This window comes from Anguilla rostrata, chromosome 18 (assembly GCF_018555375.3).
Source record: "Anguilla rostrata isolate EN2019 chromosome 18, ASM1855537v3, whole genome shotgun sequence".
NCBI lineage: Eukaryota > Metazoa > Chordata > Actinopteri > Anguilliformes > Anguillidae > Anguilla > Anguilla rostrata.
Window position 1 is genome coordinate 11,141,561 of NC_057950.1, and position 20,223 is coordinate 11,161,783.

A 20,223-nucleotide genomic window follows, 5' to 3' on the forward strand; every position below is an offset into this window, starting at 1 on the left:
AGGGCGGGGGGGGGGCTGTCACATGCTAGGAGAATGGGAAATTCGGTTGAGAATCCAGAGAATGTCAGTGCAGGTGCTGTGGGTATAAACATGTGTACCCCACAGAGACGGCCTGCTCGCTCTCTACACTCGCTGGGGCTGGGGCTGGGGCTGGGCTGCCGGGCCTGGGCCTGGGCCTAGGGCTGGGCTGCCGGGCCTGGGCCTGGGCCTGGGGCTGGGCTGCTGGGCCTGGGCCTGGGGCTGGGGCTGGGGCTGGGGCTGGGCTGCTGGGGCTGGTGCGTTACAGGTACAGATTTGAGGTGCAAGCTTTGGAGGGAGAGCGGTACAGGGGGTGCAGTTTGCCATGAGATCAGTTCTCATCAACATTACTTCACATGCCTACACAGGAAGTGAAACTGGACTCCTTGCTGAACACAAGTTTCTCAATCACAGCGGGATCTTGCCATCTGTGTTTGTGTGTGTGCGTGTGTGTGTGTGCCTGTGTGTGTGTGCGTGCGTGCGTGTGTGTGTGTGTGTCTAAGGTGCTGAGCGTTTCATGCTTGGAGTGCAACACAGACAGGAAGTTGTAGACTGGGAATGTGGGATCAGACAGAAAGCAGCTATCCCAATGTGGAATGTACAGTCAAGAGAGGATGAATGTGGACAGCTAGCAGTCACTGAATAAGTATTTGTGTATGCTCACACGTGTGTGTGTGTGTGTGTGTGTGTATGTGTGTTTTTGCATGTTTCTGTGTGTGCCTGTGTTGTTTTCCCACAGATCTGAAATATACTTGTGGTAGTCTGCCTGGGGGAGGGGATGACCCAAAAACCAAAAACACGGTCTATTAGTTATTCAATGCTTCACTACAATGAAAAACAAACGGTCTGCATGCACTGATCTGTAGTAATTTTCTCCATGGTTAATGCAGTTAGAAAGGTTTAAGAGCAACTGTTAGCCATATTTATTTGTTTTGATTGGTTGTTGCGACTGGTTTGTGTCAAAACGAATGCTGGGTAGTTCAGTGTGGTAAACGTTAAAACGCTTCATCTTAAATTCTGCGGACCGAGTCAAAGGCAATTCCGTCCTTCAACCACGTCAGAACCTTAGCTAACCTTAGCGACAGTTCGCGGCGAAGATAAGCTAACGGAAAAAAAGTCTGAATACGTTAGCGAGCATTCGCAAACGTTCACCTCGTCGAAGGCGCGCGGCTGTTAAAAAACCCGCGTGGCCCGCCCAGGTAAAGCCTTTGTGTGGGAAACGTCGGTGCACGCGTGTGTCTCACACTGGCAGTGCGTCAGAGCGTTTAGCGCGTCGGTGCCTTGCCTTGTGATGGGAAAAAGACGTCTCCGTGGACAGGGGGAGAGAGGGGGGTGTTGGGCTCGGACAGCAGGTGGCGCCCTGTCTCCGACGACTGTCTGGTCATGATCTGGGACACGGTTCGCGTCTTATTCTGGGGTGACCCCCCCAAAAACACAGGGTTCTCGTGACCTTGTGCCTCACTGTGGAGAGAGGATGGGAGATGGGGGATGGGGAGGAAAGGGAGAGAGAATAAGGGGAGGAGTATGAAGGGGAAGTTGGGAGGAAAGAGAGAAGAGAAAACCACTGTGAAACAAATGCACAACCACAGCGTACTCCTTAAAGATACAGTTTGACTTTTTGGGAAATTAGCTTTTTGGCTATCTCTCCTGATAGGTATTGATGTCAATTTCATCCCCACATATCCAGTAGAAAATATTAGACAATATCCATGGGCTGCATGCAAAAGCTAACATTGCTTCCGTCTGCAGCCATTCATAGAGGTAGCACGGTTAGCATGCAGCCTGTAGATATTACACATAACACACAACACTTTTTTCATAAAATTTCCATTGTTGTTGTTGCTTTTGTTTTGAAGAACTCACCTGTCCATTCTCACCAGCTCGTGTGCACCTGCAGGGAGAGGGGAAATAGTGTTAGAAAAGATCTCATTCAGCCTCAGTGCTACAGCTAACATGCCTGCAGGCCTACAGAGCTCAGCTAGGAAATGAGTTTTCCATAGTGACCAGGATGAAGAGAACAGAAAAGCACTCAAAGTGTTTTTAAAGACTGCTGTGTGTGTCTGGGTGCGTTTGCATGTGTGTATTTGCATGTTTCTGTGTGCGTGTGTGTTTCTGTGTGCGTGGTGTGTGTGTGTGTGTTTCTGTGTGTGTGTGTGTGTATGTATGTGTGTGGGTGTGTGTGTGTGAGTGTCTGTGTCTGTGTGAGCGTGCACAGTGGTTACTTACGTCTGTTGGACTGGGCAGTCTGTCTCTGCTTGTACACTAGCAGTAAGATGAGCGGCAATGAGAGAATACCCATGATGCACCCTGCTGTCGCCAGCCCTGCCGCCACAGACCCTAAGGGAGAAAGCGAACGAGACATACGTAGAAAGAAAGACGGAAAGACAGAAGGGTGGAGATAAGGAAGGGCCAGAGGAAATTACTGTCATTTTTTTGGAAGATACAGCAGGAATTTCAGCTCTCTCTGGGGCAGGGCACACCAGCAGGACTCTCTGACGCACAGACATTTGATTGTATGATAAATATGGGCTCAGAATACACCGAGCTGACGGCCTCTCAGCTGCCCACACATTCACACGTTCAGTTCCATGTGATGCACTCGTCCACTGCCTTCCTCTTCCTAGTGCAGTGTGCTGCGGCTCAACAACATAACCTGGGACTTTATAAGTGTACTATAGGACTGGCAGAGATAATATGTGGAATTAATATGTGGCTGATATCAAGAACAACATCAATAATGATAATAATAATAATTTTTTTTTAATTGCATATTTATTTCTTTATTACCTTCAGGAGGCTTGTGGTCTATCACAGTGCAGTTTGTATTTCCAGGTCGACCTGGGTAAACATGGGAGCACAGTGTCAGTCAAGATCTCAGATGAGTTTGTTACCAATAATTTTCTTCTGGGTTTCTTTAAAATGTTTGCATTACAGCTATAATCATCACTGTAATCATCTCAACAGTTAGGCAGTGTGGTTAAAGATGCTGATGATGTCACATAGAACCATGGACACACGCTTATGGAGGGGGTTCTCATAAATTTAAGGATGCGTGTTCTGAAACAGTGTGACATACAGAGCGATTAAGTGGGGTTCAAATGACCGTGGCACAAACAGAGAATAGGGGGAGGGGTTTGTTCAGATGGGCATGTCTCACAGAATAGGAGAGGGCTTTGTTTATATGGGAATGTCATACAGAGAACAGCAGGAGGGGTTTGCCGGAATTTGCACGTCACACACTAAAAAAGGGGGGAGGATTATCACACGTGAGTACGTCACGGAAGAGTGGGAGCGGTTTTTTCCAGGGGGGCGTGTCACCGAGATGTGGGGCGGCGTATCGCAGGGGCAGACGGAAGGTTCAGGGGTTTACTCTTAAGGGGCGTGTCACAAGCGGAGTTGAGGGGGAGGGGCCTGTGCTTACGGGGTGTGACGGTCAGCAGGACGTGGTTGTGGGGTTTCTGCTCCACAGTGGCGCGGTGCGCCTCCCTGTGGATGTCCAGCGCCACGCAGCAGTATCGGCCCTGGTCGGCGTGCGCCACGTTCACCAGGGTGATCCAGGAAACGCCTCTGGTGGACTGGTAGTGCACCCCCTCGGCGTGAGCGTGCGAGTGGTTCTTGGAGTGGGGAATTCTGGGGCGGGTGTCGTCTTGGCATCGCTGGTCCTGGTGAGCGGTGAAGAGCCAGCCGAACCTGACTTGGTCCCCGGCGTACCTGGTCGTCCCTGCCGCCACGCACTGCATGGTGACGTTGGCGCCTTCCGGGCATATGTAGGACATGTGTGGCACTGAGACAGTCAGCGTTGGGTGGTAATGCGTTTCGGCACCCACTGTTAAGACACAGACAGAAAGACACACAGCACAGAGAGAAAAATAGCATCTGTTAGAATTCTGACTTACATGATGTTATGGGGACATAATAATGACTTAACATAATGTACACACAGATATTTTATGAGTACAAAAGTGCAGTAATATAGAATAGTGAAGGTAAGAGAGTACGTTCATGTACGTATAAATGCACTAACGTTAGCACAAAGCAAAGGCACGGAGCCACAAAGTACCGGAAATTCAAGAAAAGAGGGTCAAGGAAAGCATATCTGGTGCATATTGTGACGATTCCGTCTTGCTAACAGTTTTGCTCAATGCCGCAACGTTGCAGCTTCACTTTCAACATGTTCCCTACAATCATTAGGTTACTGAAGGTCCTCTCAAGTGGTTCTAAGTGTGTTCTCATGCATGTATGCTGGTTGGTTTTAAATGGTGGATTGGCGAGCGTATGCAAACACGACTACTCGCATGCACATGCTGACAAACGTGTACAATACACACACATTTCTTTAGAAAATTCTAGGGCAGGTCAGGTTGCATCCTGTGTTCTCTTCTGCACTTGCTGTGCAGCTGTTGGATTGGATGGTTATGGCGGTGTCAAGCGGTTATGGTTTTGTGGCTGTGTACACATACGCGTCAAGTGAAGTGTGTGAAGACGCTCTCGTGATTTTTCCATTTGATGCTCAGAGTGTGTTACAGGTGTGTTATTTCCACAAATGCACATGGTAACCACATTGAAGACATTGAGCTATCACTAATGCACTAATACCACACCAGGAAAAACATGCTAAGGTGCAATTTGATGCTAAAAGTATGAGCAGGGTGTTTTTGTTTTTTTACAAACATGTGGTGCAGATCAAGTGGCAAATACTAATAACTGTGGTATCAGCTATCACAGTCATTCTAGAACTGATGCTGTTTATAAGAACTTTCTGCAACCCCTTCAATGGGGTGGAGCAAGCAATGTATCTGGGTGTCTCTTTAATGGTAACAAATCCCTTATGTAATGACTCATAGCATACGCCACAACACCCTGTTCTCTACCTGTTTCACAGTGGTCACACAGTGCCAGCCAGACACAGTGAATGTGCTTTTTTTTGTGTTTTTTCAATTTAATTCATCATACCCTCCCTCATTATTTTTATCATCTTCCTTCCAGTTTATCCAGAATGGGAATAATAATTCATATTCTTGCTTAAATCTTTTTTTTTATCTTTGTGCATTCTCTCCCACCCTACTTAAAATCCGTTCCCCTGATTAGATCACCTAAAGGCCCTACAAGCTCTGACTCGCATTCACTTGGAGTGTGATCCTCAGAAAAAAAGAGGGAAAAAAAACACTGGTCACTGCAGACTGGTGCCAAGCTAACGTCTTTGAGCAGTTTTATTTACCAAAGGATTCTATGTGCAGCGTTATAGACACACACAGTACACAGGCATGCACTTGCACACCCACAAACACATTCATTCTGAAACCATACGAAACCATACGCAAAATTGGCCAGGACCCCAACCACACAGAAATAAGCTTTGATCAGTTCTTATATCCACTACTCTACTCTCTGATCTGCAGATGCACCCAAAACAACAGAGTGTAATAATAGCATAATGAGTCCCATACACACTTCTGTCGCAGGACGTCAGCATTTATTTCTACAAGTGCGTGCTGGTATATACCACAAGGCCTCATGTAGATCTGCCGGAATTCTTGAATGTGTGTGTGTGTATGTGTGTGTGTTTGAGTGTGTGTGTGTGTGTGTGTGTGTGAAAGAGTATGTGCAAGTGTGTGTGTGTGTGTGCGTGTGTGTGTGTGTGTGGCTGCTGGGTGGGGAGTGTGAGGAAGTGGTCTTTTTAACCCTCGGCAGGGCTAGTTCAGAGTAAAGCTGGTACCCCCTCTCTCTCCCTCTAATGCTTCTCCATCTCTGCACCAAGCACTGTTTCAGTGTCCAGTGTCTACACAAGCCATACTCAGATCCAGCCCTCAAGGCCAGTGCTTCTGCTGCTTTTCATTCATGCCCTCTAATCAGGGACTGAAGGCCCAAACGAGCCCTCATCCTGGGCCTTCAGACAATGCTGAGGGCGGATATGGGCCTTGCCAAGCGCCTCTGCGGATGATGCTAGTCACGCCTGTATTCCAGCACAGTTCTTTTTGTGTTTCAGGCATGATTGAGTTTAGATTGCAGGTTAATGGTCAAATTGAACAATAGAAAGGGTAAAAACCTCAATGTTGAGACTGATCAGATATCCAAGGATAGAGGATAGATACTGAATGTGTGGAAACTTACATTCCGTGAGAACTAACAATTCAACTGCTAATGCAGACATAAAAGTACAATTTATCATTGGGTAACATATGATAAAGAGCAAGTCAATGAAACTAAAGTATGCAGAACGCTGATGAAGAAATCAAGCAGAAATCTTCTATGATATATAAGAAATTAAAATAAAAGTAGCAAAAAAAAAGAGGGTGTCACTCACACAGAGGTTGAATAGTTTAGCAGAGTGACCCAGATGGACACTGAAAACGGAAACCCTGCCATTGTCTGGAAATACAGTAGCTGTCCTGTCGCTGACCCTCTCTCGGTCAGTGCATTGTGTGTGTGTGTGTGTGTGTGTGTGTGGCAGGAAGACCAATAGGAAATTCAGGGAATGTGATTAACTGAAACTCCGGGCCCTCCGGCTGTTCCTGCCTCTCATAGGAAAACTACAACACACCGCAGGCCCCTGTTTGACACCATCATCCCTGCCTCACACACACACACACACACACTATTCTCCATTATGCCATTATGTTTCCATTCAGCATGGCATCCTGAGAACCCAATCCAGTCTCAGGAGACGCCTGCCATTAATAAAGCAATCCGGTTTTTACACTGATACTCCTCCCCCCTTTCAGCTCCTCAGTCTCTATTGTTATTACCTGTTTCCCCAGCCCCCACCCACATAGAGAGAGCACTAACACACACGTCTTTCTGCCCTCACCCCACCAGGTTATCTAAGCCAACTGCAGACCATTTCCAATGTGTTGTGGGCAAAGTGCACATAGAGGTTTTACAGCATCTCGGCAGGGAGGGGGAGGTACAGAGCAAGTCAATACCTCACATGCAAAAAAATCTGCATTAACAAAAGTTTAAGAAACATCGTTTTTTTTGTGGGAATTCCTCATCAGACGTCAGACTTCTTTAGTACCCCCCGGCCCCCACTCCATGACCTTAAAATTGTACAAAACATGTAAAAGTACACGGTGTGCTTGCATAGGTACCGTCCAGACTGCAACCTTACATGCCATGAAGGGCCTTTGCTTAATAGAGTCAGAGAGGATGGGCTGGTTTGGCTGACTCTATGGGAGTTCAGAGAACAGTGCTTCCCCTGTGCCCCAGGCCGCAGGGTCACAGGAGCTGGTATTTAGAGAGCAAGCCAACCCCTCCCCTGGTTTACACAGTCCCTGAATGAATTTAAAAGATGCAAAGGCCAATAGCACCTTTGCACTTTCTCTGAACTTTCTCTTTTCAGCTTGTAAGGAAGGAGGTGTGAAACTGCCATCCCTGATGAAGTGGAGCTGACGCTTTCTGTCGTCTGATTTTGGACTCATGTATGAAAGATTTTGAAGCTAACCCCCTGCTACTTTTTTCACATTTTTTTCTTCTATTTTTTTTCCAAACACAGTTTGTGTCTAAAATATGTTCTTGGCAAATAGCCAGAAAAGTGGAGATAAAATTTTGTCCAGCAGCATTTTGTTTCCACAATTTGTTGCATGTTCAAGCCAAAATGATGACACAGACAAGAGTACACTGTCCAGAACAATCCAGCTATCGGCCATTGACTTTTTAAGGGAAGAATTCCGGTTGGGAAATGTCTCCTGAAGGATTATCAGCAATAACTACATTACCCATAAGGCCTTGTCCCCCCCCCCCCCCCAGTGAAACAGCTGAGAACTCAAACTGTGGGACTGGAGACCTCCAGTCTTTCATCACCCTCCCTGGGATATTAATGAAGGCATCATTACCTAAACACTTAAGCCCTCAGACTAAGGAAAGTGGTATAGAGAGGAGAAGAGGTCAGGCACCCCATCCCTAAAATAACTCAACAGTGAATTCTCCTGTCACTCATCCACAGTTGCTGTGTATCGACATAAACCAAAACCCCCAGAAACACAAACGCCTCAAAATGTCAGACCTAAAATAACTTCAAATGTCTAAAAACAAAGAGCCTAAAAATAATCACAAAATGTCAAAAGTCAAAAACCAAAATAATTTCTCCCAGCCTCTGTAGTAGTTTAATAATTGGGCAGCAAGGAAAACTAAGAAAAAGCACTGCTTCTTAAAAAAAACTGAATGGGAAACCATAATGCTATATAGTGCCTTTGTCTCTTACTGGCCTTCATTCTGTGGTAGGTAGATATATATTTCCACACACCCCTGTGTCCACTCATATTTCTTTAATAACTTTAGATACTGCTAGCTCTCTCTCATATTCCCTCTCCCTCTTATCTGCTTTCTCTCTCTCTCCCTCAAGTTCTGCTGTCTTGGCCTCTCAATTTACAGTATAGAGCACCAGTGTCTCCTTGTTGTAAATAACAGCCTTTTGAGCCCTGGTCCTGTTGCACAGTATCGTTGAGTGGAGTGGGGGGGGGGGTCTTAGAGAGGGGGAGGCAGACAACCTCAGAACAAGGGTGAAGACGGCAATGGTAGCTCTCACATATCTCACTTCAGACTGAGGCTCTGCAGATGTTGTGACCACAGTTTTGTGGCCAGGGTGTGTGTGTGTGTGCGTGTTTATGTGTTTCTCACCTCCATGCCGTGCTTGCTAAGATCATTACTTCCCTGCAGAAGTCAGATCCAAGTCTAGATACAGTCACCTAAAATCACTGAACTTGCCAATACCTGCCTGGTGTACTGAGAAACAACCCCTCCCAACACATACGCACACACACATAAACACGCACGTACGGACATACACAAACAATAATAGCCACAATAAGGTTTCCTTCTTTTATCCCAATATGTTTTCCTTTTGGCTCAGAGCCTGGGGATTAAAACACCTGCCAGGCCAATAATGAACACATAACCCCCCCCCCACACACACACACACACACACACACGTACTCCTGTGTCACACAATCAAGGAGCCTGGTCAATCGATTACAGTGACCCAGGTGTGTGCCAGTAACCATGGTGATCCTGAATTCAGCAGGAAGCTACAGGCTGGTCTGCGGACAGGACAGGGCAGCTATGTCCGAGAGACAGAGAGAGAGACCGATTGGGGATGAGATAAGGTGCAGAAGCACCTGTGGTACTCACATAGGGTCACATAAAGAATTCCGGTGATCTGTGTGTGTGTGTACATGCATGTAAGGTGATTTATCTTAGTGCCCCCCCCCCCCCCCCACACAATAATTATAATAATAATAATAATAAAAGGGTCACTAACTTTTGTATGTCCTGGGCTACCCTCAAACACATCTGCAAATCTGTGGTGTGAACAATCGGTTGGAGCTCAGGAAGGAAACCTCTGACAAAAGGCCTCAGTACGGCTTGGGACTGGCTGGGCTGCATGGAGAGTTACGAGTGTCCATTTGGTCTCAGACCTCAGGCTACAGACCCTCTGATAAACTTGTGATAACAGGTGGTTGAGATCTGGTTATGTTCTGTGCTTCATCTGTCCACTGATACCTAGCTATGCCCGACAGAAAACGGCAGGATTTCTGCTGATATTGTAGCTTTTCATTTGAAATGGGTGTTTAAGTCAGAGAGATGTAGCCTACATGGTCTTTCTTGCTTGCTCTCTGCCTTTCAGCAAGTGTGCTTCTTTGGGTCACAACCTCATGGAATTCAAATTGATTGTGCATTGATTGGAAGTACAATCCAAAGTAATGAGAAAACCATATAGCCTGCAACTAGAGGATGAAACCAATCATAAATAGTTATTATATTCTAAATGTTACACAATTGCATAATTACTAATAATTATTAAATAATATTGTTGATTTCTGATTCACTGCATTCCATTTGGAATTTCCAAAAGGCTAGGCCTACTTCCCTTATTTATTTATTTATTTATCTATTTATTTATTTATTTATTTATTTATTTACTTATTTTCCTATTTATTTACTTGCGTATTTGCTTGTTTCGTAAAAGCACTCTTTGTCCTTATTTCCAGTAACTAGAAAAACAAGTCATTAAGTCAAGGTTCGTCTCGCTCTGGTGGCATTGGGGCTTATCAGAGCGTTCGTTGCCCGTGACCCATAGAGGTACCAGTCCCCTCAGTCACCCTGAACAGCATTTTGGTTGGGGCGACTGGGGACTTGGAAGTTGATTAGCCTACTGTGTCAGAATCGCGTCGGCAGCTGGTTTTCTTCTCTCAAACCCAGCCAGGGGAGAGAGAGGTAGTAGGTTACACAAACGAAAATCGGGCGCCAGCTGTTCATGACAATATAGCCTACTTGATACAACAACAAACAGTTTTCATCTTCGCTTCTAATTTTCAGCATCTAACTAGTCGGTGTAAAACAACCCAACAAGAGGCCCAAAGTAGCCTAAAAATACAAACACAGCTTGGTTTAAGAATGGCTTCATACTTAAAATGAGTATGAAAAACAACTCGAAGGCTATTGGAGACACTGCGCAGAACATTACACAGACTAGCAACAACAGGAAATTAAAAGCGTAGATAGTCACAGAAGCAGCACGGCTCTTTAAACCAGCTGCGGTGCAAGATTATGAGAACTGTCATATTATCTACTACAGTGCACTGGAAAAATGTATTGGCGAGTGAATTTAACTGGAAGTACCTGAGTAACTTTTTCATTATTATTAAAGTGTAGCCAACATATGGGTTGGTTTTAAAAACAGACACAGGCAAGTTGTGGAGGGTATTGATTACATATTTGCATAGAAAATTTTCAACAAACAGCTAGATCTTAAAATGTATTACCTTTATGGAAATTGGGAAACCGCCCTGACAGCGCTATACCCTACACAAATAATAACTATATTCAAACAGGTAGCCTACGACAAACTGCCACAATATATTAAACATAGACTGCACGCACAACTAGCTAACATCCTACTGAATGTTGCGTGCTTTGTGATCGCAAACGTCATGTCAACTGCGTGTCAGTTAGGCTACTCATTGACCCAAAGCTTTAAAAAAGGACATAGATATGCAACAGGTCTGTGCACGTCCTGTTCTTCCAGTCCGGGGGAGAAAAAGAAAAGTTTTATTTTGAACAGCCAGCTGGTTAGAACAGACTTTTAGCAGCGTAATATTTGCTTACCTTCAATTATGACAATAAGATGAAAACACAATCGCAATGCAGCCGTTTTTCTCCGGTACGAATCCGACATGGTGTTCTTGTGGGTTATGTTTTCCCCCAAAAAAACTTTCCAACTTAAAGCAGATTAATTTTACAGTTTGGATATTTTGTACTGTTAGTTTTTTCTTGTGGATGTGAAATAGCAGACTCCACGCCCAAGACGAAGATCTGTCTGATGAAATCTCTTCTCTGGCCAGCTGTGTTCTCCGATGACAGTCGCTTGGCTTGATGTTGCAATTCTGTATAGGAGACGCCCTCGTTTCTTCTTCGCACGCTCATTGAACGACCGCCCTCTTCTGCTCCTCTCAACTCACCCACTTTTTTTCAAAATGGTGTAGCTTTTCAAAATGATGTATTTTACGTGCACTGTAACATTTAATATGTAATAAATTATGTTTGCACTAAATGTGAAAATTACACGTGTTGTCCGGTGGAAGAGGGACTGACAACCTACGAGTTGGGCTGATTTATTCTGAAGTCAACTAAATTTATACTGGAAGTCAACTAAATTACCATGGCGTGTTTTATTGTGCTTTTCTTTGTTTTCCTAGGTTTAACAAAAATTTAATGTGCATTTTGTGTTATTTAACATTTTTAATTAAATTGAAACCTTTACATGTTAGGCATTCAGCGTGCTTACCCAGAGTAACTTACTGTAACTGTACTTTTTTACATACAGTCCAGGTGGATATTTACTGATGCTTATTTACTCGTATTCGCAGTCGTGTGAGCGTGCGTGAGGGCGTGCATGCTTGAGGGTTTTTTCTGCTGCAGTTATTTGAAGAAAAAGTCTTTTTTAACAAAAGCAAAACATTTGGGCTTAAAACAGGATGTTGAAATCTCAGAGTTAATGTGATCTAAATGGATAAAGATTTGCATGCACCATGCTTTGGCATCAGATTCAGTAAGGGAACCTTGGACCTGAATATGTATTAGTGTGTATTTCTTGCATGTAATCTGGACTCAGGTCCAGAAAACAAAGGCTCGAAATAGCAACGGAACGCGCTCCTCTTCCCTAAAAGAGGCAGCCCTGAGACAGGCCAAACAGGCATGGCAGGACCAGGCACCCTGAAAGAGCCTGGTTTCACTCTCTCTCTCTCTCTCGCTGAGATTTTCTATGCAATGATCTACAGAATTGTGTCACACTGCTATGACGTGTGAAACCAGGTGGGCACAATGAAACAGCTGCTGTCTCACAGTCCTGTCTGGCCCAGGGCATTTCAGGGTTTCACTGGGGCACCCTCCCAGCTCTACAGCTCTGATGTAGGACACAGCGCCGTGCCTGAGTTTGTAGGGGACAAATCCAGCTGCACAGGGTTTTTATAGCAGTGGTTCTCAAACTCAGTGTTGGAGACCCCTGTGTATGCTGGCTATTGTTACAGCTGATCTCTTGCTCAATTAAGGTCGCTGAACATGTGTGTTTTAGTTATATAGCAACCATATTGTTAGTTTTAATGGCCAGATGTCCGCATTTTTGCCGATTAGGAGCCTATTGATTCACTTCAGTCTTTAAAAAAATCCCTCAAAACATAAAAAGCATCTAATGAAGAAAAAAACAGCTTGCTAACATTCTGGGATTGCAGTTGTGGCTGCAATGAAAACCAATGCACACAGGGGTCCCAAAGACCGGGTTTGAGAACCGGTGTTCTACAAAGGGGACAGGCTGTTTTACTCAGGTGTCCTACAATGCAGCTGTGTTCTCTACTGTGTCCCTAAAGGGAGCATTTGCTCTCAGAGAAACCAACAGCTGCGGCGGTGAAGCTGGCCAAATACACCGCACCTGCCTGGCTCACCATATCAAACTCTTCTCTTTCTGTTTGTCTGTCTGCCTCTCTCCTCCACCAAAGGCCTCAACGACAGTCTGGGTACACATCATAGATGAGAATGACAACGCTCCCATGTTTCCCGAGGTAGAGTATGTGACGGTGTTGAGTGAAGGCCCACAGACCGTGGGGACCACCATCGCCACGGTGACGGCCACCGATCCAGATGAGGGGCTGAATGGAACCTTGCGCTACAACATCACCCAGGGCAACCTGGCCCAAACATTTCGCATCAACGCCATGACAGTGAGTAAAGCCAAACTCACCCAAAGGGCCACACAGGGAGTTCAAGTACAAAGTGTTATGAAAACTGTAACAGGTGGTGTTTTGTTGCTCAGGCCATGTTCACTTAATCACTTAAGCACTTAATCACCTTCTGTGCATCCAGGGTACTATTGTAGTGGTGAGGGAGTTGGACTATGAGATCAGCAGTGGACACTACACGCTTGTTGTCACAGCAACCGACCAGTGTCCCATCCCTGGGCTCCGCTTGACATCCAGTACAACGGTGAGAGCACCACAACACAAACTCTTAAAACCAGTCCCAACCAATAATACTGACATGAACGCGCTCCCCTACTCCCTGTAGTAGGTTTGATTATTGTTTTGGTTGATTGTCAGTTTAAAAGCTTCTCTTTCACAGGTTCTGGTGAATGTGATTGATGTGAATGACGTGACCCCTACCTTCCCCCGGGCTCTTGAGGGGCCCTTTGACATCACTGAGGGGCAGCCAGGGCCCCGGGTCTGGACCCTGAAAGCTACTGACGAGGACTCAGGGCTTAATGGCAAAGTGGAGTACAGCATCACTGCAGGAGACCCAGAGAGTGAGTACTGGCTGTGTGTGTGTGTGTGTGTGTTTGCATGCGTACATACATGTTTGTATGTTTGAGTGTAACCTAACATCCCTCCCTTTATATCGCTCTCTCTCTCTCTCTCTCCTTCCTCTACTTCCTCAGATGAGTTTGTGATCTCTCCAGTGGAGGGAGAGCTCCGTGTCAGAAGAGACGTTGAGCTGGACCGAGAGACCACGGCCTTCTACAACATCACTGTGACCGCCCGCGACCTGGGGACTCCGCCCCGCAGCAGCACGGTCAGGCGGACAGAAAGAGAGGCGCATTTAACGCATTTAACATGCTAACATACACACTCACAAACAGCCCATACACACACTAGCATACACACACACACGCTAACATACGCGCTCACAAACAGCCCACACACACACGCTAACATACACGCTAACAAACAGCCCATACACACACACGCTAACATGCACACTCACATGCTAACATACACACACGCTAACATACACACTCACAAGCAGCCCATACACACACGCTAACATACACACTCACAAGCAGCCCATACACACACGCTAACATACACACTCACAAACAGCCTATACCCACATACTAACATGCACGCTCACAAGCAGCCTATACCCACACGCTAACATACACACTCACAAGCAGCCTATACCCACACGCTAACATACACACTCACAAGCAGCCTATACCCACACGCTAACATGCACGCTCACAAACAGCCTATACCCACACGCTAACATACACACTCACAAACAGCCCATACCCACACTAGCATACACACTCACACGCTAACATACACGCTCACAAACAGCCCATACACACACGCTAACCTACACGCTCACAAACAGCCCATACCCACAGGCTAACATGCACGCTCACAAGCAGCCTATACCCACACTAGCATACACACTCACACGCTAACATACACGCTCACAAACAGCCAATACACACACGCTAACATGCACGCTAACAAACAGCCCATACACACACACTAGCATACAAACTCACACGCTAACATACACGCTCACAAACAGTCCATACCCACACACTAGCATACACACTCACACGCTAACATGCACACTCGCTGCTTGACCAGTTAATTTAATTTTACCTATTTCTTTTTATACACTAGCATTTTGGGAATTATAGCATTTTGGGAGGATAACATTAAAACCATGCTGATCTTAGATTGCTCTCCAGAAAGACCAAGAAATATATATTTTTCACTTTGAAAAACACTTTATTGTAAATTATCCATCAGGATCAAAAATTATTTTTAGCCATATTTCACGTAATTGTGTGCTTTAATGCATTATTACATAGGGTGACATTAGTGGTACGCAAGTAGCCTACGCATATAAGCCAAAGAGATTAAAGAACTCAATTGCTTTCAAGTACCAGTAGTGATTGGCTAAAGGGGCTGGTAATTGATTATAGAATTATGTAGGTAAATGCATTATGTAAGTAAAACTAAACAACAGTTTAATATGAGAATTTGTGAACACAAATGCTCTCTATGTAACAAGGATGAGAAATTCTCTGTTGACATTTTAACAGCTAAACATAGTTTAAGTGAATTAAAATACACGGGCATTGAAGCTATAAGAATGCCTCATGGGGAGGAAATCATAATCATAAACCATAAATCCCTCTTTGTGAGAGAATCTTTTTGGATTCACTATTTAGATGCATTAATGTCAGCAGGATTTAATGAGGAATTATAATTGGCTTGTTTGATCTGACTTGCTTGTTTCATGTATGTGGTTGGCCCTGTAATGTCACATGTGATTCCACCTGGTATGCCAGGTGGGCGATATATGATTGATTACACCTGTTTTGCATGGTACTTTTGGCAGGCTGAAGAAGAGCATCTTGCCCAAAACACTCATGCGAAAATATAAAATTCTCAATCTGAGTGCCGTCCTGGATCCTATTGATTTTTGAATTGAGTTTAGAAAAAAAAATCAGCAGCGACAGTTCCCATGTCTTGCAATGACACAGCTTAGTGGAGGAGCTCTTCCTGTTTAAGGAAAAATGTGAGAGTATTATCCACGGTGTGCAGGGTTGGGAGCTAAGTTTTGGGGTCTGCGTTAGTAGTTTCCCACCATCTTTAACGGGCTTAACAGGAGTAGTGCCCTCAGTAACCTCTGCACACCCCCTGCACTCTGAATTTACCCCTATCCTTATACATTACCCCTCACACCAAAGAGCACTACGCTGCTGAACAGAAACTGTTAAAAGGGTGGAGGCTTCTCTAAGCTCCTTCATATGTGGAAGATATTATTTTAAAGAGTTTTATAGTACTTCAAGATAGTTCATTCCAAAGCATTGCATAACTAGCTCTACGAGTAAGGATATGTGTACATATCCCTAAAGTGTGGTAGACTACTCTCTGAGTTGAAGGGTGAATAAAGCTTTCACGCTTCCTTACAGAAGTTAAACCCCAGTGTTGGGCAGTAACGGTTTTCACGTAATCTGGATTAAGTAATCCGATTACAAAAATGAAGTAAGAAAATAAAATTATGTAATCATCCCTGGATACCTTTTAAGATAGCCACAATCAGATTATAGTTACTTAGCTAATGAATACAAGATTATATTTTGGATTACTTCAACACACAATGTACACACACATTCACATGCGTGCACGCGTACACACACACATACACAGCTCATATACTCCTTCACAAGAGGGTGAGCAAGCAGGACATGATTGTATATATTGTAGCTACACATTCAAAGAATGAATAAGAAACCACAGTCTTGTTAGAAACATACAAACTAGTGTATTTTTACATATTTATTCTAGAATATACTTGACTAATGAAACTAAAAGTAATCAAAAAGTAATCATATTTGATTTCATCTTTGAAATAATCCACCAGATTACATTTCTAATTACATTTTAGTATATGTCATTTGTAATCAGTACCACGTTACATTTTCCAAACAGTCTGCCAAACCCAGTCTTGAACAATTCCATCAACAGTTTTCTGTTTTTATCCATCAGACTTATTTTAATGTTATTTTAATTTTTCAGATGGAAACAAACGTGAGGTGAAACAGGGTTTTCTCTTTCTTTTCCGCCAGCTCAGCGTTTCTGTCTCCTCTTTAAGCCGGTTCTGTGTCAGTGTCTCTCACCATACGGAACCCTGCTGCGGATTTTCCCCTTCTTATTCTCACTGTCTCTCACGCACATGCACATTTATACGTATGTGCACGCACACCCACACACCCACACTTTTGCTTTGAATGTAGAAAACACTGATAGTATCAAGAATAGTGATTTATACTATGTAATACATGGTTAATACCATATTATACATAGCGTATAGAAAACTACAGTTTTCAAAATGATTGAAGGCAAATACTCTTATATATCTTCATGAGCCCCAGCAATTTTGTTTTTTCTCTGTAGGGGACATGAGTCTCTGGTCTTAATCTCAAGAACCATGTATTATACTATGCTAAAAACCTCCACTACACAAGATATTCATTAAACATAAAATAAAAAATAAAAAACTTTTCTGCAACATGTCATCTAAGACACTTGTATTATGTCAAAAACTAAAATACTTAGAACTTCTTTCTGCCCAGTCTCAGGAGGATATACATGTGAAATAACACCATTTGGGTTTATTAATGATCTTTTTTGACAGCAGATAGCTGAAGTGCTGTAAAAACTGCGAAGGTGAAGTTACATTGAGAAGGTGCTCTTTTGAAGGAAAATGACACAGGACCGATGAGTTCCAACATACTCTTTGCAGAGAAGGCTTGTATTTAAAGCCTTTATCAAATTGCCAAATCCATATCAGAAAAGTTGAAAACCAAGAACATGGTGTCCTCATGTTCAGGGTTACTCAATGGCAAGCTACATACATATATGTGGGAGTTGGGGAGACACCTGGGTGTCTTACGGAAAAAACTAATCTCTCTCTCTCGCTCTCTCTCACCCTCATCCTTTCTCTCTCTCTCCCTCTCTCTCTCAGGTGGTGGTCAGTGTGCGTGTTCTGGACATTAATGACAATGACCCGGTCCTGCTGGACATGCCCCAGAACGTGAGCGTGAGCGAGGGAGCAGCGATCCACACCTCGGTGGCTCGGGTCAGGGCGCAGGACGCCGACAGCGGCCGCAACGCCCTGCTCACCTTCAACATCACCGCCGGCAACACCGACGGGGCCTTCTACATCAACGACACGGTGAGGGGGCGAGGCAGGAGGTGCAAGGCAAGGAGGGGCGGGAGGGAGCAGAAACCACAGGAGCTGGGATAGGGAGAGAATGTAGAAGAGAAAATCAGTGAGGGAGGGAAGGAATAAATCAGTTCTTATGTTGTCATCCAGTTGGACAGACTATGTCTTCTTATTCCGTTTGTCTCTCCTCCTCCAGACGGGGGTTGTACAGGTGAACAGACCCCTGGACAGAGAGAGAGTGGCCACATACGTACTGACCATCACAGTCAAAGACAACCCAGAGAACCCCCGTATCGCCCGCCGGGTAGGGCCTCACTCCAGAGGAACTGTGTACACCATCACTACTCACTCACTGCTCACTCACTGCACACTGTGTACACCATCACTACTCACTCACTGCTCACTCACTGCACACTGTGTACACCATCACTACACACTCACTGCATACTGTATACACCATCACTACACACTCACTGCACACTGTGTACACCATCACTACTCACTCACTGCACACTCACTGCACACTGTGTACACCATCACTACTCACTCACTGCACACTGTGTACACCATCACTACTCACTCACTGCTCACTCACTGCACACTGTGTACACCATCACTACTCACTCACTGCACACTGTGTACACCATCACTACACACTCACTGCACACTGTATACACCATCACTACTCACTCACTGCTCACTCACTGCACACTGTGTACACATCAACTACTCACTACTGCTCACTCATGCACACAGGTACACCATCACTACACATCACTGCATACTGTAACACCATACTACACACTCACTGCACACTGGTACACCATCACTATCACTCACTTGCTCACTCACTGCACACTGTGTCACCATCACTATCACTCACTGCTCACTCACTGCACACTGTGTACACCCTCACTAACACTCACTGCATACTGTATACACATCAAAACAACTCCACGGACCCTCAGTATTCACTCAGTGCCCACTCAGACACTGTGTACACCATCACTACTCACTCACTGCTCACTCACTGCACACTGTGTACACCATCACTACACATCACTCACTGCTACACATCACTGACACACTAGCACTGTACACCATCACTACTCACTCACTGCACACTCACTGCACACTGTACACCATCACTACTCACTCACTGCACACTGTGTACACCATCACTACACACTCACTGCACACTGTGTACACCATCACTACACACTCACTGCACACTGTGTACACCATCACTACTCACTCACTGCACACTGTATACACCATCAGTATTCACTCACTGCACACTGTGTACACTCGTTCTCTAATTCTGCAGGACTCAGACACCCTGGTGATCACTATCCTTGATGAGAATGACAACAGGCCCATCTTCAGTCGACCCAGCTACCGGGCGGAGATCCCTGAGAACGCGCCTGCAGGTATTCCCCCTGAGCGATGTGTCCCCCTGAGCGATGTGTCCCCCTGAGCGATGTGTCCCCCTGAGTGATGTGTCCCCCTGAGCGATGTGTCCCCCTGAGCGATGTGTCCCCCTGAGCGATGTGTCCCCCTGAGCGATGTGTCCCCTGTGTGATGTGTCCCCTGTGTGATGTTTTCCCCTGTGTGATGTGTCCCCTGTGTGATGTGTCCCCTGAGCGATGTGTCCCCTGTGGATGTCCCCTGTGTGTTTGCCCCCTGAGCGATGTGTCCCCTGTGTGATGTGTCCCCCTGAGCGATGTGTCCCCCTGGTGATGTGTCCCCTGAGCGATGTGTCCCCCTGAGCGATGTGTCCCCCTGTGTGATGTGTCCCCTGAGCGATGTGTCCCCTGTGTGATGTGTCCCCTGAGCGATGTGTCCCCCTGTGTGATGTGTCCCCCTGAGCGATGTGTCCCCCTGTGTGATGTGTCCCCTGTGTGATGTGTCCCCCTGAGCGATGTGTCCCCTGTGTGATGTGTCCCCTGTGTGATGTGTCCCCTAGCGATGTGTCCCCTGAGCGATGTGTCCCCTGGTGATGTGTCCCCTGTGTGATGTGTCCCCCTGAGCGATGTGTCCCTCTGTGTGATGTGTCCCCTGAGCGATGTGTCCCCTGAGCGATGTGTCCCCCTGTGTGATGTGTCCCCCTGAGCGATGTGTCCCCCTGTGTGATGTGTCCCCCTGAGCGATGTGTCCCCCTGAGCGATGTGTCCCCCTGTGTGATGTGTCCCCTGAGCGATGTGTCCCTGAGCGATGTGTCCC

The 20,223-nt window shown here is 45.5% G+C and overlaps 2 protein-coding genes across 2 annotated transcripts in view; one reads left to right on the plus strand and one right to left on the minus strand.

Moving 5' to 3' along the window:
* cdh23 (cadherin-related 23) overlaps window positions 1-20,223 on the plus strand; it is a 159,815-nt gene that overhangs the window by 123,391 nt on the left and 16,201 nt on the right. Inside the window, exons 35-41 of the mRNA XM_064318147.1 lie at window positions 13,008-13,229; window positions 13,372-13,491; window positions 13,627-13,807; window positions 13,940-14,073; window positions 17,800-18,009; window positions 18,197-18,304; window positions 19,328-19,430. Coding sequence (XP_064174217.1) covers window positions 13,008-13,229; window positions 13,372-13,491; window positions 13,627-13,807; window positions 13,940-14,073; window positions 17,800-18,009; window positions 18,197-18,304; window positions 19,328-19,430 — 1,078 coding nt within the window. The remainder of the gene's footprint in view (window positions 1-13,007; window positions 13,230-13,371; window positions 13,492-13,626; window positions 13,808-13,939; window positions 14,074-17,799; window positions 18,010-18,196; window positions 18,305-19,327; window positions 19,431-20,223) is intronic.
* On the minus strand, window positions 466-11,400 carry vsir (V-set immunoregulatory receptor). The gene is made up of 6 exons (XM_064317625.1): window positions 11,122-11,400; window positions 3,440-3,844; window positions 2,806-2,856; window positions 2,245-2,355; window positions 1,882-1,909; window positions 466-1,479 (listed from the first exon to the last, which is right to left on the minus strand). The coding sequence occupies exons 1-6, from the start codon at window positions 11,189-11,191 to the stop codon at window positions 1,284-1,286; spliced, it is 861 nt and encodes a 286-aa protein (XP_064173695.1). The 5' UTR covers window positions 11,192-11,400; the 3' UTR covers window positions 466-1,283.

Bases quoted from the DNA above. Each gene is read 5' to 3' on its own strand.
- vsir (XM_064317625.1), bottom strand. From the start codon at position 11,191: ATGTCGGATTCGTACCGGAGAAAAACGGCTGCATTGCGATTGTGTTTT. The intron at 2,356-2,805 runs GTAATAAAGAAA...TTTCTCCCTTAG, and splicing joins AGACCACAAGCCTCCTGAAG to GGTCTGTGGCGGCAGGGCTG. The intron at 1,480-1,881 runs GTGAGTTCTTCA...CTCTCTCCACAG, and splicing joins GAGCTGGTGAGAATGGACAG to TGAGGCACAAGGTCACGAGA.